At 43.9% G+C, this 14,128-nt stretch overlaps 1 protein-coding gene across 1 annotated transcript; it reads right to left on the bottom strand.

Annotated features, from left to right (window-relative positions):
- Positions 1–555: 555 nt before the first annotated feature.
- HSBP1 (heat shock factor binding protein 1) lies at positions 556–4,512 on the bottom strand. Its single transcript, XM_068150854.1, has 4 exons — positions 4,409–4,512; positions 3,526–3,592; positions 3,244–3,364; positions 556–1,945 (listed from the first exon to the last, which is right to left on the bottom strand). The coding sequence occupies exons 1-3, from the start codon at positions 4,451–4,453 to the stop codon at positions 3,246–3,248; spliced, it is 231 nt and encodes a 76-aa protein (XP_068006955.1). The 5' UTR covers positions 4,454–4,512; the 3' UTR covers positions 556–1,945; positions 3,244–3,245.
- Positions 4,513–14,128: the final 9,616 nt, after the last annotated feature.

The raw sequence follows: 14,128 nt of genomic DNA, 5'->3' as shown, positions 1-14,128 counted from the left end.
AAGGCAAGGAACCAATGGTCCTCTACTGGGAATGTTAAGTCCAGATGAGGTTAGATAACACAGATTTGCACAAATGTTCCTTCCCCCTGCCAGCAACAGACTGTGAGAATCACAAGATGAGGACCAAGTGATCTCCAAAGGAGCCAGCAGTGAGCCCTGGGTTCAACTCATGGAAAGGATTTCAGATGTCACTGTTGCAGTGTCATATTTTTCTGTTTCTCTGGCCTACAACCAGATTCATTTAGAGCATGGACCAGTTGGCATTGAAGAGCTGTGTCCAGTCTTATTTACAACACAAAGTTGTCAGGACAGAGATTAAATGAAAAAACTCTTAAGGATACCACAATTCTGCTAGAGTGCATTTATCTGCACCTGTTGGTGACAATGAACTGCAGGAAGCAAATGCTTCATTGGTAAACCCCAAATGTGTGCTACCACGATGACAAGGAGCAGTAGTCTAGAACAGCAGCTCTGCTGAAGTCTTTCTATAACTAAAGACAGTCTCACAAGTTATGACTTCTGCTCAGTTTTGCTTTAATATATATATCCTGACTCTTTGTTACCACATAATAGTTTATTAGATTTTTCAAATGACATTACAAAGAGCCCAAGGCTGTTACAAGGCATATTGATACATTTCTTATATTCACAAAATTCCCCTGTTATTAACTTTCATTACAATTTCCCCTCAGTTTTGAAAAATGACCTGTCATGTTGCTTTCACAAGACACAGGTGCTGATTTGGTGGCATTCAAAGAGCAGCCTGAAGTGCAGTGCACGTGTAACTGCTGTCTGCCACTAGTGCTTCCTTAGGTTTATACTTAGAGCTGGAGGAGCACTGCAATGATTGTCAGTATGTCAGACATTGGTCATTTTTCTTCACAAGTGACATAGTACAGACTTCTTATTGGCAAAATACTCTAATGTACTCCATTAAACTCCAGGCCTATAAATGTGGGTATCATTATAAAAACAAACACCTTTCTGCACCGAGTATTTTGAACAGCTCCAGTTAGTTGTTACTCAGAGAAGCAAGGCTTCATAATTCTCTCCTTTTCTGTTGCTCAGCATATCCTTGCTTTGTCAGCAAACTGGTTTGTACAACCACCCCCAGATTTAAACTGAAAGACTATGTCCAGACACTCCTGCAATCCCATCCCTGTTCAGTCTAGTGTCACTAGAGTTACTGTTCTAAGGTGATGCCAGATGACACATGGCTAGTTTCAAAGTAAGAATTTCAGTGTTAAAAACCTTAAATCCCATAGTGAGAGATTTCATAGTTAACAGTTCCTTGTCTGTCTAAATAGAACAGATTTGTATGGCAGTGGTTGCTCAGCTGTGTACAAATGCCTCTAATGTTACATCTCTGTTTCTGGTTTCTGCTCTAGGGACACACAGGTAAGGTAATACTAGGAGCACGAGACACCACTGTGATGTTCAGTGCCTTGTTTCCAAAATCACCTTACTACATCTATGAGAAAACAACACATAGTCCTCAACTAGTTGAGTCACTGATGCTCAGAGCTAAGATTAGTGCTATGTTTTAGTCTTGTGCTTCACTCCACAAAGCTACACAGGACACATTAAGATTTCCATGTGATGGGAGTCACCAGATGTTCAGCTATCAAAAATGAAACATCTAGAAAAAGTGTAAGAAAGTGAAAGAAGTGACATCACCCAGTAGTTGAGATCCATAAGATCTGTGTTTTAATAACACAACTAATTGATCCTCAGAACAAGATTTCCAAAAGTGAAATTACAGTACACAAATCAAAAGATAAACTAACCTATCCCTGACTATACAATATACATTAGGAATGCAAGCTCTGTAACAATATAAAAATGCTTTTGCACACAGTAGTTGCAAAAAGCTCTTCTGTAATTCCAAGGACTTGTAGAAAAAGACAAAGATGTCTTCCAGGCTTCCCCTTAAGTTACTGGCAACCTGTTGGGATAAAACAATAATTCAAAATGTACTACTGAGAAGGATTAGAAGAATCATGCTCATCAGAATATTTCCATTTGTGGGGTTCACCCTAAGGGAGCTGTCACTGAGGGCCACAAAACGCAAAGCAGTTTGTATTTCTGCCAAATTATCACACAATGTAGGTACCTTAACAAGCAAGACATCATACCTGCTTTACACACAGGCTGCACAGTATTCTAGACATGACCTCAATTTCACGTCTAAGACAGGCTGAGACATGCTAATCTACTATGATACATCTAGGACTTCAATCAGCTGCTCTCCATGGATTACAAAAATCAAGCTCTACACAAACTGAAGTGAAATCTTGGTACTCATATATTATAATTAAGCAACACACCCATCTTCTTTATCCTGGAACAGTTTTGGCTCTCCTGAATTTGAATAGAATAGAATAGAGAACAGAGAACAGACCAGACCGGACCAGACCTTCAAGATCATCGCGTCCAACCCATCAACCAATCCAACCCACCTAAACAACTAAACCATGGCAACAAGCACCCCATCAAGTCCCCTCCTGAACACCTCCAATGATGGTGACTCCACCACCTCCCTGGGCACCCCATTCCAATGGGCAATCACTCTCTCTGTATAGAACTTCTTCCTAACATCCAACCTAAACCTCCCCTGGCGCAGCCTGAGACTGTGTCCTCTTGTTCTGGTACTGCCTTTATTAGCAGTGGTCAATGTTGTCTGTACTGCTACCTGATCACCTGAACTTATTTACAGGTTTTTCTACTAGACTTGGAACTGTTGCTTCCAAGTAGATGAAGCACCCACTTCTTCAATGGTTTTGTGTAATGTAAGGAGCACATTATCAAGTAAGAAATTACATAAGATGATAAGAAAGGAAAAAATTAAAAGGAAAAAAAAAAAGAACAGCTTAGTTTGTTACTTATTTTTCTCATCTCTTCTCCTTCCCTCTTGCAAAGAGTCATTACTTCAGATCTCACTCAGAGAACCAGAGGATGAACACCTCCTCAAAACTAACTAGACACAAAAAAACCAAAAGTCTCCTCACAGTGTTGAGAAGGAGAACATTACCTGTGAAGAGGCTAGCACAAGCCTGCTTAAGGCCTCTGGTATTCTACACTGAATATTTGACTCTCTGTATAGCACAGTTCCCTTTATATAATTCTGCTCTGCATGAATTTCTAACTACCTTACAAATCAAAGGAAAAACTCCATCTACTTTGAAGTCAGACAACTCAACTGCCCCAAGGATTGGTTTCAAGTCTAGCAAGCAACTGACTCACATTTAACTCTTGTTAGTAGCAGGGGTCTTGTTCTCGCCTTCCAATTCTTCCACTCCCGCCTGCGTCATGAGGTCTGCTATGTTCTTCTCCAGGTCATCTATGCGGCAGCTCATGTCATCAAGTTCCTGGAGTTAAGGACTACGACTGCAACCCAGTACTGGTTAGGTTGTTTGGGTTTGCTTTTTAAGTTTGGTTGGTGTTTTCTTTCCCAGCTTTGCTCAAGCTCTTCTGGTCACATCCAATTTACCTTACAAATCCCACCCGACTTCACATAAAGGATATTCCTTCCAATTATTTGGTCAGACATGGTTTGAAATTTGTCCTGCATCTGCTGGAGCAATGTCTGCACCTAACAGAAAAGAAGAAAAAAAAACCAGAAACCTAATTTGTTTTCGTTGAAAAGATTTTTACACTATTTCATGTCACATAAGATGTAATCACACATATTGTAGCCACACTGTTTTCTTTCATTGCTGAGCTCAACTATGCACATATTTGCTGTATAATTTCTTAAATATCTTAATATATATGTATATACATGTGAATGGACACACAGGAGAACTAAGGCTCACAGTAAACTAAGAAAATTGTAGACAATGCCTGAATCCCACTAGCAGGACTAAACCCACAATTGCTTCCATCGTCCTAGGTGAATCACATAACAGGTTTTCGGTATCGGAATAAGAGCCTTTCTCTCCCCACTGCCGAACTCCCTGCTCCTAACCATATCCCTACCAGACACGGCTCCTCATGCCAAGAGGTCCCGGCTGTCCCGGCCGGCAGCACAGCCAGCCCGGGAAGCGGCACCAGCACAACACCCTAGCGGCTTCAGCGCTGGATGGGAAACATCAGCTCTGCCCTGAGCCGTTCCCACGGGAACGCGGCAGAAACAGCTCTGCAGTGGAAGCGGCCTATAAAACACCCGGAAAAACAAACAAAAAAAAGGCCCAGGTAGTATCTCAAAACCAGCAGCCCCCTCCACAGCCGCAGACACAGGTCACCCCAGCTCGGCCGCGCCGGGCCTCAGCACGTAACGCCTGGGCCCGCGATCGGGGCGAGGCCGGCCTCTTCCCACCCGCTCTGCCGGGGCCTCTCCTCAGGGCGGCTGCACCCCGCCCTCTCGGCGCTACGGGCGAGGGGGCAGGCCGAGGCCCAGCGGTCTCACCACGGCGGTGAGCTCTTGCACAGTCTTCGGGTCGGTCTCGGCCATGGTCACTGCTCAGGTCCCGGCTCCACGGAAACGACGCCTCCGAGCCGCGCCCCGCTCACTTCCGCCGCCGGCTCACGCAGGAAGAGGCGGCCGCGGGGCGCGCTGGGAAGTGCAGTCCGCGTGCCGCGGGGCCTGAGGGGAACGGCGCCTGGCGGGAATGGGGCCTGGCGGGGGGCGAGCTTCTGGGTGTCGGCAGGGGTTCTCCAGTGGCAGTCCCGGCTGCCCGCTACACCCGCCCACGTGGCAGGGAGGGTGTCTTCTTGGTAAGGTGCGGGACCCTGCTCAAACGCTGCTAGGCTGCGCACCCCGGTTGGTGCTGTGGTCCCTGGGCTGCAGGAAGCCTCCCAGCAGAGCCCTTACTGACTTAGAGAATGATACACAAGAGACTCAGTAAATTTCTTGTATTATGCTTCTATTCTGGCGCGCCTGACACAGGTAGAATCATTTCAAAAGACCTGTGTATCCTCAGAGAGTTTTGGGCAAACTTTTATACAAAAAGTTACCTGTCTATAATGGCAGAGGTCCAAATGCTTCCTATCTATACAAAGCTTATCTAGCTAAAAAGAGCAGAAGTATACATATCATGCAGGTGTCCTTTATCTTCTACAAAAGATCATCTTGTCCAAGACTAACAGAAGTGAATCACTGAAAAATACTGCTATTCCTTATCTATCCAAAGGCTGGCTGCCAACCCCTCTCCCTCTCCCTGCATTCCAGCATTTCAGCTAACAAGCAGAAAATTCGTATCAACTCTGTTATTCTGTTAATGAGACTTTTCTGTTCATCATTACCATCTGACACCTTAGACTTGTAGAGTCATAGGATCATTAGATTTGGGAACAACAACCGAATAACACCACCCCAAGACCACCATACACAGTAAACCACGCTCTGAAGCGCCATGTCTGCGTGGATTTTGAACAGCTGTGGGATGGTCACTCAGCACCTCCGTGGGCAGCCTGTTCCCACCTTCATTGCTGGTCTCCTCTGGGATGTGAAAATGAGGCACCACAGTGCCCCTCTCTGCCTGCTACTCAGCAAAGTGTCTACTAGCACACAGCAGCGTGTGAGGAGAAGGTGTTGAAACATCTACCCCCACCCCTGAGCATTCAGATGACATTTAATCATAGAATAAAAGCTTTCCCTACATGGAGGTTTAATAGTTTTGCCCATGCTCTTAAAAAGTACTTTTGCACGTTGAAGAGATTGCAAATACATTTTCCTAGTCCGAGAAACACTGCTGCCTGAGGAGGCCTTTTTATCTGTCAGCAGTTAAACCAGCAAACATTTGCAGGTAATCTGGCTTCGGAGAGGGGCTCAATGGGGGGAGAGCAGCATGGCAGATTAGTGCTGCAAGGCAGGAATGCTGTGTAAGTGGATTAGTGATTAGAGGGAACATATTATTGTGGTATATTGTCTTCATGAAAGAACGGACAAATAATGTTTCGTGCATGAGGTTAAATTCTTGAGTGCCACAGATTAGTGGCATAGTCTTTAAAATACTGAGAAGCTTCACAGGCTGCATTTTTGTACTGGGGATAAAATCAGGATAAGCATTTCCTAAGTGAAAGCTATAAGCTTTTTTTAGACCAAAACTGCCCACTGCTCACATTTCATTTGTGAAGTGACTTGATGTTTACACAGCCTGGTTAATGTATACTGAGATAAGAGCTAAAATGAGAGCAATAGAAACATTGAATATGAATTTGAGAATGAAGAACGTGTCCCTTTAGCAGCAGATGATTCTCCAATGTCTCATTTCACCTGGAAGCCAATCCAACGTGCTGACACACTCTGCTTCGTTCCATAACCAGTAACAAATGTGAGATGTGGGGTGCTTGCATTATCAATGTGCCTTTTGGTGCACTGCAGTGGTAATAAAAAACCTCCTCAGTGCCACTTCGGGGAAATTTTGTTGTTTGTTTAAAAGTAAATAGGGCTTCTGGTTCCTAAAAGTGCTAAGAAATGAGCCCACATTTATTTGCTTGATGTGCTTATGAAAGGGAGGTGTTTTTATGACTGCAGTTTGAATCAGATAAACTATTGTTTCAAAAGGGTTGTCGTGTCTGGTCTCTTGGTGCACATCCGAGCACAGATCCCTCTGTTCCCCAAATGCTGACGTGAGTCTCATGGCATGCACTGGTGCTTACAGGCTTGGCCTTGGTTGCTGCTCACCACTCCAGACCCCATGTATATGGTCAGCCTGGGGACCACATCTTCCATGGTGTGCTTTTGAACATATCACCGCTGCACTGGGAGAAAACACGGTCCTCACCACGTGGGCCTCTGTGCACCATGTGTTGCTCTGTCAGGCAGCTGTGGGTTTCTGAGTCCAGCAGCTGCAAATGCAGTGGGGAGGGACATGCACAGAGCAGGAGAGTTCTGATGTGTGTGCTTGTGCCTTGCCACTCCAGGCTGAGGGAGGTCTCTGTTACAGTACATGTTCATCTGCTAAAACTAAAGTGTTGTGTCTCAGTGCCTTCTTTGTATTTGCTGTTCTTAAGTAGTGTGGAAAAGGGGAAAGCTCTCAGGAGACTGCTTGGCATGTCACATTATTGTCTGTTCTGGCCTCATGACCACAGTATCAAGGCAACAGCCCATAGGCTAGGTGCTTGCCAGGGGAAGACATACAGTCCAAAGTCGTCTCCCTGTAGCAGTGCTTCAGGTTTCAGCAACTGACAATGTACATGCCTTTATTGGTTCTTCATCATTTAACAAGAACAAAATATGGACTGGCCTGATTCTCCAGCTTACTTGTCGATGGTTGTGTTGCAACTTGACCTTGAGACTGAGCCATTACTGAATTGACTTCACTTTATGACCATCTTGTTACCAACTGTGGCAACTTTATTAGAATAAAACTTTATTAGAATAAACCAAACCAGGTTGGAAGAGACCTTCAAGATCATCGTGTCCAACCCATCAACCAATCCAACCCACCCAAACAGCTAACCCATGGCACCAAGCACCCCGTCAAGTCTCCTTCTGAACACCTTCAATGACGGCGACTCCACCACCTCCCCGGGCAACCCATTCCATAGCGCAATCACTCTTTCTGTATAGAACTTCTTCCTAACATCCAACCTGAACCTCCCCTGGCGCAGCTTGAGACTGTGTCCTCTTGTTCTGGTACTGGGTGCCTGGGAGAAGAGACCATCATCAGCCTGTCTACAACCTCCCTTCAGGTAGTTGTAGAGAGTGATAAGGTCACCCCTAAGTCTCCTCTTCTCCAGGCTAAGCAGCCCCAGCTCCCTCAGCCTCTCCTCATAGGGCTTGTGTTCCAAACCCCTCACCAACTTTGTTGCTCTTCTCTGGACTCGTTCCAGCAAGTCAACATCCTTCCTAAACTGAGGGGCCCAGAACTGGACACAGTACTCGAGGTGTGGCCTAACCAGTGCAGTGTACAGGGGCAGAATGACCTCCCTGCTCCTGCTGGCCACACTGTTCTTGATGCAGGCCAGGATGCCATTGGCCCTCTTGGCTGCCTGGGCACACTGCAGGCTCATGTTAAGCCTACCATCAACCAGCACCCCCAGATCCCTCTCTGCCTGGCTGCTCTCTAGCCACTCTGACCCCAGCCTGTAGCACTGCATGGGGTTGTTGTGGCCAATGTGCAGAACCCGGCATTTGGATGTGTTAAATCTCATGCCGTTGGATTCTGCCCATCTGTCCAGCCTGTCCAGGTCTCTCTGCAGAGCCTCTCTACCCTCCAGCAGATCAACTCTTGCCCCCAGCTTGGTGTCATCAGCAAATTTACTGATGATGGACTCAATGCCCTCATCCAGATCATCAATAAAGATGTTAAAGAGCACAGGGCCCAGCAGTGATCCTTGGGGCACACCACTAGTGACTGGTTGCCAGCTGGATGTGGCACCATTCACCACCACTCTCTGGGCTCGGCCCTCCAGCCAGTTCCTTACCCATCGCAGTGTGCTCCCGTCCAAGCCATGGGCTGACAGCTTGGCCAGCAGTTTGCTATGGGGGATGGTGTCAAAGGCCTTGCTGAGGTCCAGGTAGACTACATCAACAGGCCTCAGATAAAGTATTGTATAGGTTCAGCCTCTTTTAGCATAGATGTCCCAATGCCCTGTGCCATTTTAGGGTATGGTAAATGCCTACATGGTTTTGACATGTCACTTAAAATGTGCATCCACTAAGCTGGTGTAACAGTCCTTGTTATACAGGGAGCCAGATCTGTCTAACAAGATGATTCCTTAGCCATTAAGGTTTCTAGCAGTTGTCAAATGGCTTCATGCCTGTTCTCATAACTTTAGGGATTTCTTTTCATGTCAAGATAAAACATTTTTGTTATTCATTTGCTTCCTAGCATGACATAGTTAAACAATGACTGACTTAAAATTTGTGGGGTTCTGTCTCCTTTTTGAGACTGAACTGAAAGAAAATGCAATGCAAAGAGGGTTGGTAGGATTAATGATCCTTTAACAGTAATGTTCAGAGATTACTAAAATGAATGGAGCTGTTGAAGGCTGAATTCTTTTGCTAGCCTTTTACTGACAAAGTCTTAATTTAAAGGACCTTTAAAATTTGCAAAGAGCCTGTTGTTTTCCTTAAATCAAGGGAAATTTGCAAAGACAAAATTGAAAACAGTTAATGCAACTCCTTTAAAACGCAGGGATGTGTAGTTCTAATGCAGAGTGATTGTTCCTCATGTCATGATCAGGCTTTGCACAAAGGCAGGCATCTTTTCAGTTTTCAGAGAACTCAAAGTGAACTTTAACTTTGTGGAAACATGACAGATTTTTGATACTGATGTCTATATGTCTGGTTCAGTTCCTCTTTCCTTTGGTAGTGTAGGATTAGAGCTCAGCTTGGAAAAAAAAGGCAGTTAGTTCAGCAGCTTAATTTTTGTGTCAGTTAATCATAGTATTATAGTATCAGTCAGGGTTGGAAGGGACCACAAGGATCATCTAGTTCCAACCCCCCTGCCATGGGCAGGGATACCCCACACTAGAGCAGGCTGGCCAGAGCCTCATCCAGCCTGGGCTTAAACACCTCCAGGGACGGGGCCTCAACCACCTCCCTGGACAACCCATTCCAGGGTTTCACCACTCTCATGGTGAAGAACCTCCTCCTCACATCCAGCCTGAATGCCACAATCACCTTCGATTATTAAAGTGTCAGAATCAATTGTCTATTTGTTGTTAGGCTTTCTTTCCAGTAACCCTAACACAAGGACTGGGAGGCATCTAATCACAGAATGGCAGGGGTTGGAAGGGACCTCTGGAGGTCACCTAGTCCAACCCCTTCCCTAACACAAGGTTACATAATGAACCACAAGTTTAAAGTTGAAAAAGGCAGAATAACATTGCCCAAAGGCAATTTGTGCAGAGACAGCTGGTTTGGAAGAAGACCCTGTTCTTACCAACCCCACTGTTGTCAATTCTGTAATGACTCAAAGAGTTGTGGCCCTACATTTACGTTGTTTTTAAACAGCAGCTCTTCCAGAGGATCTGGTAGAATTCCAGTGCATTAGCTCATTTCCACACTGTTAGGAAAAGGTTATATTATTATGTCTGTGTATTCTGTGAGGCAATAAACAGCAACTATACTTTAATTGCTTTGACTGTCGGCTCTTATGTGGGCTTTCTGGTGACTTCCAGATAACTGTGATAGTTCTCGAGCTGCTGGAACTGTTCTTGCCTGCTCCCTCATTTGAGTGTGCTGAGTTTATGATACTCTGCAGATGAAATCACAGACAGATTTCTGGTATTCAAGCCCAAGACTTACAGAGAAATCTTGAGAATGAAATTTTAATGTTTCAATTGCAGCCTGGGTTGCTCATGGCAGAAATTCTAGGGAAAATATAAAATTGTAACAAATAGAATTCATTTATTATTTCCAGAGGAATAATGCTCCTTCAAGACTGTCAAATATACATGAAGTCAGGACATATTAAACAAAGAACTGTACTTAGAAAACCACTGCCGAGGGGAAAATAAATGTTCAATATCATGACTCATGTGAATATTTAACCAGCTAAAGCAGAAGTTATGGAAACAGCAAAAGGAGGTCTAGAATGAATGTGAAAGTGATTTGTATTAAACTAGAAACAACTCATTGTGCTTTTTCAGACTGTTCTTCAGCAACTAAAACAAATAGCTTTTGTGTGAGTGGTTTGCACACGAAGTTAACTCCTGTTACAGAACGAAATTATTTTTGCTGTAGGTATTCTGCTCTGGTAATTTATCCTGACTTTTGTATTTTGAGACTTTTAGGACCTTTCTGTTGCCTGAACTAACCAAGGAATACTTCCCTAGGTGCTCCAGGTCTTTTGAGCCATGTGAGGGAAGAGAAAGACAAGGAGAGATTCATTAGGAGTTGACCTATTTCAGTTTAGGAGGTCGGGCCAGAGGAAGGTTAGCAAGGTAAGGTGATGCCTTTCCCTGATGCCTTTCTCTTTCACTGCCCATTTCAGGTCCATCCCTGACTTTTTGGCTCCCAGCACAAAATACCAGCTGAATTTTCTGTGAAGAATCACAGGGTCCAACTTCAGTGGAATGAGCTCTGTGGATGCCCAGCAACTTAGAGGTAAAAAGTTAATGCAGAGATATCAGTCTCTCATTGTAGCTCAGTGCAGCGTGGACCCCAAAATGAAACATTATCTTTTCACTTACATTGACATTTGTGACCTACAGTGCCTGAAGGCCTTCATTTTAAGAAACTTAAAGTCCATTTTCTCCTTCAATTATAAACATTCCAGAGGGCATCTCATTAAAGTTCCTGTAAAAAAGCAAGCATGCCACAGATAGGAGGATTAATTTTGTCATGCTAATTAAATGTAAGTGACTGGATTTTTCAACCAAGTAATTAATAGCATCATTGGCTGAAACACTCTGCAGGAAAAGGAGATTTGCAATACAGAAAGAGAGGAGTTCTTAATGGAGATTCAATTTCTTGTCCAAGTAGGGATGGCAGTGGAATATTTTGTACCTTGCTGAGTCTGGTTGTGCACATAGTTGTTCTTGGTGGGTTTTGGCACAGATAGCTACCTCTGCTAAAGTCACTGATGTGCTGCTCTCAGAATTCATTGTCATTCTAAGCTAGGAGTTGCAAGGTCCCAGTGAGATATGAAACTTGTGTCCAGGATCATTTGGAAGTGATACTCCTTTGTCTGGAATTTTCTGGTGAGCAGAAATGGATCAAACTGTTTCATAGATTGTACTGCAGGGAGAACTGTCTTTTAACCTCAAAGAAACAGACATGCCTCAAGAGACATTTCAGTGGTTTATCTGCAGACCTTGGGTTGATATTTGTGTTGGTGCCAAGCACTCAAAGGTGGAGGTCAGACTCACATCTGACCCTTCAATTAAACCTTGTTGACTTTCATGATGTAGGCAAACCATTCTGAAATTGACTTTGCACATGCAGTCTTACTGTCCCTGCTCCCAAACTAAGCAAAAGATAGGCACTAAGTGCTGCATAATGTATTTAGTTCTGCCATAGTTTTTCTGAGCTAGAGGAACTGGAACTGCACTTAGGCAGCAGGCTGGTTGACTGGCAGCTTTAAACTGGTTTTGCAGTCTCTGTATTTCAAGCCTAATCAATCAAGCAAGAGAAGTACTTGGAAGTTCACAAAGGTGTATGCCAATGAAGTTATTTTATGGTTTAACTCATAGACAGATAAGGCTCTGCCTGTACAGTTTCATCCTGTTAATAGCCCTGTCTACTTCTTTGTCAAAAGAATGAACATTTGCTGAGTCTGATTCTGCACATTACTGATTATCTACAACTGTCACATACAACTGTCACAGGTATCTCAGGACATTGCAGGACTGAACCTTGTTTGTTCTGCAGGTCTAAATCATTGCCACACACAAGACAGCAAAAATAGAGCCTGTAAAACTAGTTATTTCCTTGGGGAGGACATTGTAGGTTATAAAGTGTGCCAGACACAATTCAAACGTCGGCCAATTTCTGGTTTAAATATGAAAAGTTCTCTGTATCATAGTATCATAGTATCATTCAGGATTGGAAGGGACCACAAGGATCATCTAGTTCCAACCCCCCTGCCATGGGCAGGGACACCTCACACTAGATCAGGCTGGACAGAGCCTCATCCAGCCTGGGCTTAAACACCTCCAGGGACAGGGCCTCGACTACCTCCCTGGACAACCCATTCCAGGGTTTCACCACTCTCATGGTGAAGAACCTCCTCCTCACATCCAGCCTGAATCTCCCCACCTCCAGCTTCATTCCATTCCCCCTAGTCCTATCACTACCTGAGATCCTGAGAAGTCCTTCCCCAGCCTTCCTGTAGGCCCCCTTCAGATACTGGAAGGCCACTATTAGGTCACCTCGGAATATTATTTCTTGGGGAAATAATATTTAATCTCGGCTGAAAAGTTTGAAGAGTAAATCCCAAATTTAGTACAAAGCTGTAACAGCAAGTTCAAGAGAAGACACAAATTTTGTTGTTCTACTGCTGTGTAACAATCCTGTGTGGGGTATGGGAAAAGAAGTGCTCTGGAGGTTGGAGATTCCAGTGGGGTGAGGGAGGAGTCTCCCCTCCTTCAATGATTGTTGAGGCCTGAGTGCTCTAAACTGTCTCCAAACAATGGCTACAACTACATAAGATTATTTCACCTTTTGTTGTTGTTGTTGTTCTGGAAAGAAACGGTTGTCACTGCTAAAGGTTTGAGTTTTCTCAGGGACATCAATACTGTTAGTCTTGTGTCTTCTAAACTCCATTCATTGTATTTGTCATTCTATTAAAAGAGCTTCTCTGCTCTAATGATTATACATGTTTATTTGTATTGCAGCTGGTGTCTCTGTTTAATATATCTCCATGTACAACTTGCTTGCTGAAGTCTTCATTTCTCTCCACCAACATGATTGATTTCCCAGTTTTAGGGTTTTATGCATAATAATGAAATGTGCTTTCTTTGAATTCTTGCCTTCTTCTGGATGATCAGTTAAGTTTAGATGTGTCTCACCTTTTAAATGATAACAATCTACCCAGATTTAACTGAGAGTTTAAAAGGTGACATTTTCTTGAATATTGATTAAAGAATTCATTGGTATTTCTGCTGCTTTGAATAGACAAAGCTGGATGTATTTGATTATAAATACTTCATGTGTAGAAGAGAACAGGTAATTATTCTCAGTGTCTGCTCCACTAAAATGCTTTTTCCCTCTGTTACTGAGTTAGAAGAAGTTTGGCAAATCAATCAATCATGATTTGCAGCTACATAGCCTACACTGAAATTAAGAAGAATCATATTTTTTTTCTCATTGAAATTTGAAATGTTTCCTTCCAATTGCAGCTCTCTCAAACCAAGAGAAAAGCAGTGTTTGTAAATGGACAGAAGTGCCACCTGGAAAACAAATGGACTACCATGGAAGGCAGCAGGGAGTCCAGACCAAAAAAGGGAGCAATTACATGTTTGTGTGGATGCTCTGAATAATGGGGTAATTATACAGGCTTTGACAAATGTGTAAATCTGTAACACTGGACATCTTGGGGCAGTGGTAGCCAACTCCTGCTCTGACTGCTGAATCTGGCATTAAATTCCTGTTGATTCCAGCATCACTGCAATTAGGTCCATGCTGAGCTCTTTTGCAAAATCCACCCACTGAGCAATGAATAAAACCAGCATTTGTTTGTTCATTATCAGGATAGGAAAGGGAAGGTTTTCTAACTGCACCATCCAGGCA

The sequence above is a fragment of the Melanerpes formicivorus genome, unplaced genomic scaffold (assembly GCF_026170545.1).
Source record: "Melanerpes formicivorus ecotype bairdi unplaced genomic scaffold, bMelFor1.0.p_v2 SCAF_20, whole genome shotgun sequence".
Classification (NCBI taxonomy): domain Eukaryota; kingdom Metazoa; phylum Chordata; class Aves; order Piciformes; family Picidae; genus Melanerpes; species Melanerpes formicivorus.
Note: the sequence above shows the minus strand (reverse complement) of the source record. Positions and strands in the feature narration are given on the sequence as shown.

Bases quoted from the DNA above. Each gene is read 5' to 3' on its own strand.
- HSBP1 (XM_068150854.1), bottom strand. From the start codon at position 4,453: ATGGCCGAGACCGACCCGAAGACTGTGCAAGAGCTCACCGCCGTG. The intron at 3,593-4,408 runs GTGAGACCGCTG...CTTTTCTGTTAG, and splicing joins TGCAAGAGCTCACCGCCGTG to GTGCAGACATTGCTCCAGCA. The intron at 3,365-3,525 runs ATATCCTTTATG...AACTCCAGGAAC, and splicing joins TGACCAAATAATTGGAAGGA to TTGATGACATGAGCTGCCGC.